This window comes from Micromesistius poutassou, assembly GCF_964030765.1.
Source record: "Micromesistius poutassou genome assembly, chromosome: 7".
NCBI classification, from domain to species: Eukaryota; Metazoa; Chordata; class Actinopteri; order Gadiformes; family Gadidae; genus Micromesistius; species Micromesistius poutassou.
In genome coordinates this window covers 6,993,302-7,004,183 of record NC_140277.1, presented here as the reverse complement: position 1 = coordinate 7,004,183, position 10,882 = coordinate 6,993,302, and the positions used below count along the sequence as shown (strand labels likewise).

Here is a 10,882-nt window from a genome sequence, read left to right as displayed (position 1 = left end):
CGATAATGCCCCCCCCCGTCAACAAATCCGCCACACATTGCTACCTGGTCTGTGGGAAACACTGGGAGCCCCCTTATGGGAGAGCTGTTGACACATTTCCATAAACAACCAAGATGGATGCCATTGATATACCACACGTTTCGTTGCTCTGATTTGTTATATGCCCATTCAATTGCGCCCAGAAGCATTTTGGTCAATGCCCGGTGATAAAGATAGAAAATCAAGATGCTATAGGCATTTGCAAATTGGTTATGCGATATCAGGCTACTTGGAAAACCTTAATGCTTGGAGATACATTTAGATTTGATTTCAGCAAGAACATTTATTTATCAATTTGAATTATATAGGCAGTTCAATGGTTATTATGTCAATACAGTGTTTATGTAGAATAATTAGCTGACTGATAAGTGAGCGGGTACAGTGGATCACTGCACAGAAAAATGTGGGTATTATTATTATTATATTATTTTAGAAGCAACTTGGAAAGCAGTAGATAAATACAGTAGGTGTTGTATAGATAAGTACAGTGTGTGCTCAGATAGGTTACAGAACAGCATTAAATATACCTTTTAACTAAGAAATAAATACAGATGTGACTGTTTGTTCGTAAATCTGATACAACTTCAGCACAAACAGCATAAACATATTTTCATATTTTATATAATCACCATAAGTATATTAGCCAAATGCAAAAGCACTATGCAACCGGCTTTGTTTTAAAGTGAAAACTATTTTCCTTCATAAACATAGGGTTTGCAGGTATGTGGGGCGAAGGGCGGTCCTAATCTTGTAACTTGCGTTCCAGTTCAGAGAACACTTGAGCATTGACTTCATCAACTTCATCCTCCACCTGGAAAATAAAATAACAAAAGAAAAGACACATTCATGAAAAGGAAAGAAAAAGGAGGGTACGCCAAAAATGAAATCAAAGAAATTAGTATGTGATTGAAATTATCGAAATGTAAATGCCCACTCCCACCCCGTACCCATAATGTGACAGTAATGTAACATTATTCTCATCCACTTACCTGTTCAACGGCGACCACCTCTGGAATGTAGAACTGCATCATATTCTGAATGCCATTCTTCAATGTGACTGTAGAACTTGGGCACCCAGTGCAGGAACCCACCAACTTTACTTTGACTATGCCGTCCTCAAAGCCCTTATAGATGATATCACCTCCGTCCTCCTGCACAGTGGGCCTAACGATGATGGGGAGGAAATGGGGATTTTCACAGTGATTCAAATGACTCTGTCCCTGAATGGTATCTGAGCATTCTGATTCTATTATCAGGTGGACCCCGTTGGTTTGGGCCAACATAGGACCACATGACATTAAGCATTATTGGCAGCAAATAGGCAAAGAATAAAAAAATTATGTGGATCTGAACTATGAGAATTATATATATAATGAATTGTCAAAATTGGGATTAAAAATGTATTTTTAATTTTCGCTAGTGCCATTATCATCTGGATGGACAGTAACCCGTCTGCGACACATCACAGGTCGCCTCAAAACCACAGGGCCAAAGGTTACTGCCAAATTATCGGTGTGTTTGTAGACTATTCAGAACACATTGGAAATCTTTGGAAAGTAATAACAAGTGTATTCCCTTACATGAACCAGAGGACGGCTAATGTGACGTCAATGGAAGCGGCTAGGAGAAAGCTAATGCTAACCCAGCAAACTCCCCTTCTGGATACACTATAATTAATTTGGGATCAAACTACCTATGTGAATCTGGGTAAGACAGGAAAATGGCAATTCATAGACAACTCTTTAAGGTTCCCATGTGTACGATGGAGCCTCTCCAAATCAGTAAGCAGGAGACTCTCAGAATTCAAATTCCTGCCTGAAAATCGGCAGGTCTCATCCTCGTGCCCTTAAGCTCATAAGCACTAATGTGACTCTGGTGTCCGGTACCTAATCCGGTTGTCTAGAAGCTCCTTTATCACTGCAACAACCTCATCATCGTCTTCAGAGAAACCTGCAACAAAGTACATTAAACATTAAGTAATTTAGCAGACACTTTGATTGAAAGTGTCTTACAAGTGAGGCTGAGAACTATCAAAGCACTGAATCCAAGAATGACTTAGAAAGAAATTATAATAATAATGAACTCGGTGGACAGAGTGCAGAGCAGCCATAGGAATCAGAAGAACAAGCTTAATACATTTTAGTAGTGGTCAGGGGCGGAGTGGCCGTCGGGACGATCGGGAGTTTTCCCGGTCGGCCGGTCGGTCACCGAGGTCAGGTGGACCAGCCCACATTTAATGTGAGCTGCCGCGAGACGTGTGTAAGCCGGGCCTATGCGTTAAACATCATTATTCTACTTCAGCGCTCGTCCGCGACCCCCCCTGTCAACAATCGCGACCGTAACAGCGCTCATCTGCGATCCCCCCCCCCCCCGTCAGAACAAGTTATATAACAATGCTCAGAAAAGTGTGCTCTGGACTACTTTTGCCAGAAATTGATCAATAATCAGAAAAAGGGTACAGATAATTTAGTGGAGTGTCACCCCAGATTACACAGTTCCCTGTGATATTCTTGTCATGTTTGAAATGGTGGATGATGATGAGTGAACTGTTTTAAGAAGCAGGGACGCCAGCAGGGGCAGGTGCCCCGGCTTGACAAAGGGCCTGTAAAACAAAATAAATAAATAAACGGGGGGGCCCACAGGCCCATGGCCTCGCTTTACATTTTGTACATACCATATGCTCTAAGTTGTGAATAGAAACTAACTAACCCGCAACCTCTAGATATTTTCTTAAGAGGCTCTGCAGCATCTATGATATAAAAACCCATTATATGAAGTCTCTCTGATCTCCCAGAGCGCTTTTCAGTTGGCCAGTGATACATCAATTAACCATCTTTATTAATTTGTTGATTCGTCGTATCAAACAATATTTGCTACAATATATTTTTCTATGTCTTCGCCCCCTGGACCCCCACTGAGGGACTTGGCGTCCCCCAAACCGCCTTTGCTCTCGGCGGCCCTGCTAAGACTGAATGTTGTTTTGTACTCACTGCTCTCATCGGGCACTGGCCCTGTGGTAATAGGAGTGCCACTTTCAAAGAATTTCACAATTGCATCCAAGGAATGCCGCTTAATGTCTGTCCATTCCACGTCATCATCCATCTGAAGGAAAATGTGCATGAATTAAAACATACTGAGCAAGGAAGGAACAAGAGTGAAACATGGTGAGCTTGTCAGATTACAAAGATGTACCTTCGTAACAGTTATGAAGTCTGGCCCAAAGAAAACACTTTTTACTCCTTCAATTTCAAAGAGATCCCTGTGAGAAAAAAGCAAAACTTATCTTAATATTCAAGTAAATAGAACATAACTTTCACAACAGAAAGGTAATACAACTTGTGCTTTGACTGTCATTTTTTTTTGTAAATGCTGATTATGCAGTGGATTACTGATTCATATCAGTACTCCAAGTATCAGTACTCCACTCAGTGCATTCTTTCAGAGTGAGCCCTTCTCATTCATACAATGGCGTTATTCCATTGGCACGTTTTGCCGTAATAAACCATACTGCACTGATTTGCGTTACCACTACCAGTTATGGCGCCATTCCATAAAATACCGGGCCCAAGATGGACTTTCTCCTAGGTCGGGCCAAAGTGTATGCACTGTTTTCATCTGACACAATCAAAACATTGACATGTAAAGCTTTGATTGACGTCTCTCCAAATACTTTCTTGAATTACACTTTACTCGTAATAAATACACAATGATTATTTAAAGAGAAACTTAAAAAACCTGGCTAAAGAGGAGCATTCTGCAGAGCTTGGAGAAGGAAAATCCAGAGTTCCGGATCCAAGAACAGGTTTACCAGGGAGAAACTTCAAGCTTCTCGGATTTGGGGTATCTTGTGTATGGACGGACAATTGCCGCACTGAAACACAGTTAAAAAAAATCATGAAAAGGGGGAAATAACACTGCCCTACAATGTGACAATATCACAGTGACATCAATTAAAGGTAATTCGATGCGGAGTCAATTGTAATGTTTCTCACGTGAAAAGTGTTTGGCTGCTGTCACGTGCAGCAAATTGAATTTTCTCTGACCGGTGCATTGCGTGTGGTATGAGTTGGTTGATATCGCTGAAAACCTACGGAAGATAAAACAATATATGTCAGTGATCAAGTAGATCAATGGTCTTCGGATCCTCGGACATAGCTTGACATCTTCTGAGGTCACAAACTTCAATGCACGTACACTGATGTGCAATTATACTGTGTGGGGTCTTTCCTTTAACACACGTTAATACAGTTCTAAAATATGTATACGTATTAATGGATTATTAATCAGTTAAATACATCGGTGTCTGGGATTAAACGCTAAATCGCTGTGTCGCAGTTCACTATATATTGCCGAACTTCAGGTTTCTCCAAACTCGTTTCATTGTAGCCATCACTATGGCAGATTTAAGAATTTATTGTTAGATTATAGATTTTCTATATGTATTTATCAGGTAGTGGTTAAGAATATGATTAAAAGCGAAAGTTGTAGTTATTTCCTGACCGTGACAACTGAGGAAGGACCGATCTCAAGCGCGCCGCCATTTTGTTTGTTTTGGACCACATCGCGTGACGTCACTGTGACGTTTCACACGCTCACAAATGCGGAATATATGTATATATATATACACTGATCATTGATTCGAATACGGGTTATGGATCTGATAGTTGATTGTTCAAAAAATATCCAACAACGTTGGATAACTCACTTAGTTAACTTGTTTTCATTAACCATTATTCCATTTTGGAAATATGGTTGTATGCAATGAATAGCAACAATTTTATTCTGTAATTCTATAATAAATTTAAAACTGACGTAGCCTATTTGTAAACTGAGCAAAATGCAATGAGAGAGAGAGAGAGAGAGAGAGAGAGAGAGAGAGAGAGAGAGAGAGAGAGAGAGAGAGAGAGAGAGAGCGAGAGAGAGAGCGAGCGCGGGAGAGATGCCTCTCCCTAGAGGCGTTCTGATTGGCAGTGTAGCTTAACTCGCAGTGAACAGGTCTATTATACATATTGCTCGTGGAGGAACAGGTGTCTTGTCTTCTAAGGGTCATTTGCCTCTTCTACTACATTCTTAAAGGTAACATTTAGCTGTGGTCTGCCAGGACTAGGACAATCAACCTTGGTCCGGGATGATCTTCTGGATAATACTCCCCATCTCCCTTTCTCTAGTGTCCCTCATTGGAACGTGGACTATGTAAGCCTACTTTTACAATTTTTATTATTAATATTTACACACATATATATATACCGGTGTATATATATATATATACACAGGTATAGATATTGTTGAAAATGTAATATTTCATAGTCATACTCTATAAAGTAGGTCTAGGCTAGGCAGTGCATGTTGGCTTTTATGTTTTCAACTGAGTCTAGCCTACATCTGGGGGGTTAGGGTTTCTGAAATGACTTTCCTTCCATTCAAGTTTAATCAATTCAAAGGCCTTGAATGACTGAGCCAGTAAACTATCTGCCAGTAAAACTACCTCAAATTATTTTAATTTCATTTTATTACTGTGTTGTGCTTATTGATGGCTCAGGGACTACAGTATGTAATTGATAAACTTGTTCTATGAAATATGTGGTTTAGCAGGTAGCAAAGGGTGTGGGAAGGAACTGAAAAGACTGAATGAGGTTATTGCTTCATGAACTGAGTCATACGCGGTAGTCACCTAGAAAAGAATCCAGTAGTATAAGGCTTGTATTAAAGTTAAAATGATTGATCGGTGTTGCTTCAGATGATGTGCCATTGGCGGTTAACTATTTACTGTACAAAATTACATAAGAACACCACTTAATGAACAAAACAACAAAGATAAACATTATTGGCTGTTGCTGTCGCCCCACATTAGAGAATAGCTTGTGTTGAAGAGCCGAAGGCTGTGGGTCAGATGAGTAAGATGAAAAAGGATTTTTCAACTGATTGTTTCCAGCTGGCATGTCTAAAGAAGGGTTTATTGGGGCCACATTTCTTCGGATACCAGCCCTGTGTAGGCTAAACTGCTTTAGCATATTATATTGTATTTATCAAAGAGGGTCAGGCTTCTACCTGTTTGAACAATGCTCGAATACATAGTCTGACTGATGTCTCAAAAGATAAAAATGAAACTTCTCTCTCTTTCTTTAAAGATATGCCATCGCCGTTTACAACAACCATGTCTGCTCCCTGGGAGATTGGTAAGCTGTGTCTTTTGTAAAAAAAAAAGGAAAAAGCCAAAGTATTTAATTCTTAATGTAAAAGTGAGGCTTTCAACAGTGTCTCCCTCACTAAAACAATGTTGATATTCTGCTTCAGGGGGGCTGCCAAATACTGCCACAAGAATAACACCACACAATGCTGTCGGGTGCCCACCATAAGGTAGCTATAATCAACATATATACTGCACAGAGTATCAAAGTACCATAATTAATGTATATACTGCTGTAGTAAAGTTTCACATAAGATATATTACCAACATATATACTGCACAGAGTTTTACCTATATTACCAACATATGTACTTGAAATAGTTTGAGTTGCTGATATTATAGATATTACCAACATATATACTTTACTGAGTTTCAGAGTAGCTTTATTACCAACATACTGCACAGAGTTTCAGCTATGTAAGCAACACATATACTATTTAGAGTTACAGAGTAGCTTTATTACCAACATATATATACTAGAATGGGTTTCACAGAAGCTATACAGTAGCTATATAGCAAACTATCCTACAACATTATGTAAATCATTATAATTGAAAAAAAAACTAAAAAATGAAAATGTCTCCCTTAGCTCAAGTGGAACTGTCTCGCCAGAAAACTCTCTTTTTTCTGCCATAATCAGCGGCGGGGCTTTTCTATGTGAGTCTCTACAACAGAACATTCCATTATACGGTATCTTGACTGAGATGAACATCGTAGCCATTTGTCATTGATGATCTCTCTAACTGTGGTTGTACCCCTTCAGTTCTGGTGTTCACTGTCTTCCATCATGCCCATATCATGGAGAAGAACGCCAACCAGGCGTTGCTGAGCCGCATCGCCCTGGTCTTCGGGATAGTGGCTGCCCTGGGGGCATTTGCAGCAGGAAATTGTAATGTAAGTACTTCCTTAAGAGTTATAGGCAAAATAATACTGTACAAAGAGTCATAAAGATAGAAGTTAGAACGGGATCAAGCAATGCAAAGGGAACTTTGCTCCTGTGTCTGAAGAGCAAACAGAGGTGGGAAACTGTTTGTTCTAAGTTATCTGTAAGGATATGGGCCGAAACAAGGCTTGGTATATAACGATAGCACACTATCAAGGCGTCGGACAAAGAGCTTCGGACTACTTATACTTAACACTTCATAACATAGTGTTGAAGGGCTGTTAAAATATGGATTGTCAGCAAGTCAGTAGTCACCAAACTATAACAACCCGCAGTTGGGAAGTCGAAAAGACAAAAGTCTATTGTGAAAAAAGTGGATGTCTACGTACATTGGTTAATCACAACACAACCGACATGGGGAATTTGGTGTTTAAGGGGAATCTCACATCAGTCCAGATAGTAAAGTTGTTACTAGAAGTATAGGACTAACACCATTTCTGAGACATTTTCGGTTGATATTGTAGGGACCAGTTACCTTGCAGTTCATAGCAACCAATCAAGCTCAGTTTGCCTCAGGGTTTCCATTCAAACTAGTTCATAATATGGCTTTTGCACATGGCAAACGTCACATCGCAATGACCTCCGCTTTGGAAGCAAAGGATCATTTGAATGTTAGTCTGTGGTCATGTTTCTTTGGTCAATGTTTAGTAATAAATAGTGAAAGTATTTGTCATCATGGGTAACATTATTGTGTTTGAAAGTGCCACAGCATTTCTGAGGCCAGTTGTGGCAATACAACATTTTCTTTAGCCTAGGTTACGGTATAATTACGTTGATTAGGGATTTTATACTGTTATACTGGACTATACCCATAGACCTGTCAGGCCCACCATGACAACCCCTGACCAATCCTTCCTCTCTCTGTCCTTCACAGCCGGGGTACCTGCCCCTCCTGCATCACCTTGGAGCCGCGCTTAGCTTCATTTGCATCTGCTTCTACACTGTCCTGCTGACCTCACTCACTGGGAAGTGTGTGCTGACCGGATTTGAAAAATATCTCTACCCTCTTCGCATCCTGTCCTCTGTGATTCAGATCAGCGTCACCATCTGCTGTATCCTTCCACAAGCCTGTTTAAGTGTCAAAAGAGTTCATGTCAAAAGTGGCATTTAAGACATTTAGGTGCCTTTTTGATAGTTAGAGGTTAGGTTATGTATTTTCCCTTAACCCACAACTGCTTCAGATAGCATACTCTTTGCTCAACCAGACTACAGGGCCATCCACCTCTCTGCTGTGTTTGAGTGGATGCTCAGCGTCAACCTGGAGCTGTTTGAGTTAAGCTACGTCGTGGAATTCGCCTTCTTCTACTCCTGGATGTTGTCAAACCTGCTGGTCAAGCGTGACGAGCAGAAACCCTTGATCTTATCTATGTCCTGATACAAGACAGACGCACCACCCATTGACTGATTTATCAAGGCATCAGTATTGGCTAATAATTAGCTGCTATTTCTGTTTTCTGTTGCTAGGCCTGGACTAGGCCTACTGACCACTCCTGGATTACACGCCCATTGGGTGCTTTGTAGTTGTATCAGTTCACTTCTTTCATTAATGTATGTATTCACAATAAGATGATTGTAATGATATGATTGTTCTCCTGATGGTGATTTGCAAACATTATTACTTAGATGGAATTTATCATGGAGCTTGAGGTTATGAGGTTTGGTGTATGTGAATTTTGGTGGGTGAACAAACAATTCATCATGGGTATTTAGCACAATTCTGATAGTAAAGAACAACAGAACATTATTAGTTTATTTTTGATATTTTGTACAAATTGTGACTTGTTTTATATAACCATGTGCTTTTGTACTATTTATAATATGATGACTGGGTTTTTGTGCCATTCATTTATTTCTAGTTTCAAAGAATACTCTTGAGAGAAAGTGTTATACGAGAACATTTCTGACCTCAAAAACCAGTTCAAAATGAAACATTGAAATTGATTGTCAAAGATCACTATATCATTCACCCTGTTCTTAAGTGAAAAGTCTGTGTGGGACCATCCTTGACAATAAATAAATGGTATATTGATTTGTATTACCCTCCTTGAAGACATCACAAAGTTACATGAATATCATTAAATAAAGTCTTAATAACCAGGTTCCCCAAATGTTCTGATTCAGACCGGTAGGCAAATGAAGAACACAGACACACATTTCACATTTGCATCAGCAGAATGAATCACATCTTAAAGAAGGCCATCTCATATCATGTAATGCATCACACAAGACACACATTATAAGACGTTATGATTCAAACAGGCCAGTGGGCAAAAGATGATTAAAGGCCTCGAACACAATGTCACCCTGGAGGGATAAGAACCTCTCGTGTTCTTGAGCATGTGGTACGGGGAGAGCTACAGCACCATCCGTGTTATGTTGTGGCAATCTCTTTATGAGATATTGTGTCCAAGACAAATGAGATGAGAAAATAACCTATTTTATGTATGCATACATCAGTCTCCTCTCTAGCAGAGTGAGCCTAGAATACAGTTTCACAGTCTTTTAACACAGTTTCCCCCCTCCTTGCAATGCAATTGTCCTTACTTCATGTGAGGGAAGTGTTGACATAAAGAAGTTGTTCTCACATAGATAAGGAGGTCACTTCCCCCCCCCACAAAAGGATAAAAACAAAGGGAACTAGAAAACACTAGTGAATAGATGGGGTGGCTAGATAACACAACCTGAAGAAAACAAAGCTTAAATTATGAAAAAAATAAACAACATATGGATTTTCCATCATTTATTAGACAGATTACTTCAGGGGAATCCCATGACCTTCACCTCAGTGTCAAACGTATCTGAGACCACGTCCAGCTGTAATAGCCTGAGACAAATTAACAATGTCACGCAGAAAGATGGAAATAATCCAAGGTGCGCTTCAAACGTTTCAAACAGGACCTGCGGTTTGAGCCATTTTTCTGGTTCACCACTTCTCAAAAGTTCCTCATTGCTTCAATAAGCTTTGCAGAAGTTACCCCTGCTGGTGTCAGGCCTTTACCCTGCTGGACCAACCTCCCAGCCCCCAGCACCCAGACCAGCAGCTGCCCGCCCATCAGTGGTGTGTCTAGACTCACCACTGATGCGTAACGTATCAGCGTAACGTAAGACCTAGACCCGGAATATTTTCAACTGCCGGGGCGTGTAAATCCTGTTCCTCTTTTGTCTGCTTCTCTATTTAAAGCATTGAGTTAGTCACAGTGCACTGTGCAGGTTGCACCATCGATACTTTACGCCCATTGGAGTTGGCCTAGCAAGTACAGGCAGTAGCGGTTCTACACTGAATTACGCCCCGGGCGAGACCCCCTCCGTGCCGCCGCCGAGCCCCCCCCCCCGGCTGGCGGAGTTGTTGGGCCGGGATTACGGGCTGGCGGAATTGTCGGAATTTTTTTTCTTCTCGTGTGCTCGTGCCGCACCCCATGTAATGCCGCCCCGGGCGGCTGCCCGCTTCGCCCGTGCCTAAAACCGCCACTGAGTACAGGAACCACCGGCCCATAAAAACTAACTTTGTCCAAAGCTGCAAAGAATGCATAACAAATGTCGCACTTCATAATCATGGCTTGATTTTGTGTAATCCTACAATAAAATGGGTCTGGCTGGCTAGAGGTTGACTGGAGGCTGGGGCTGGGGTGTGCTGGTTGGACGGATATTGACTGGAGGCCCGGGGAGGGCTGGTTGGACGGATATTGACTAGAGGCCAGGGAGGGCTGCTTGGA

General features: G+C 41.0%; 2 protein-coding genes across 2 annotated transcripts; one reads left to right on the top strand and one right to left on the bottom strand.

Annotated features, from left to right (window-relative positions):
* Positions 1 to 308: 308 nt before the first annotated feature.
* Positions 309 to 4,580, bottom strand: LOC311350905 (NFU1 iron-sulfur cluster scaffold homolog, mitochondrial; the record flags this gene model as incomplete). The annotated part of the gene is made up of 8 exons (XM_084470999.1): positions 309 to 850; positions 1,029 to 1,203; positions 1,926 to 1,989; positions 3,030 to 3,141; positions 3,232 to 3,298; positions 3,775 to 3,910; positions 4,032 to 4,126; positions 4,540 to 4,580. 8 exons carry the CDS (start codon positions 4,578 to 4,580, stop codon positions 782 to 784), a joined length of 759 nt encoding a protein of 252 aa, XP_084327125.1. The 3' UTR covers positions 309 to 781.
* Positions 4,581 to 5,167: 587 nt separating this feature from the next.
* Positions 5,168 to 8,544, top strand: LOC311350760 (transmembrane protein 150A; the record flags this gene model as incomplete). The annotated part of the gene is made up of 7 exons (XM_084470833.1): positions 5,168 to 5,232; positions 6,168 to 6,215; positions 6,334 to 6,396; positions 6,816 to 6,883; positions 6,990 to 7,120; positions 8,044 to 8,221; positions 8,351 to 8,544. The coding sequence occupies 7 exons, from the start codon at positions 5,168 to 5,170 to the stop codon at positions 8,542 to 8,544; spliced, it is 747 nt and encodes a 248-aa protein (XP_084326959.1).
* Positions 8,545 to 10,882: the final 2,338 nt, after the last annotated feature.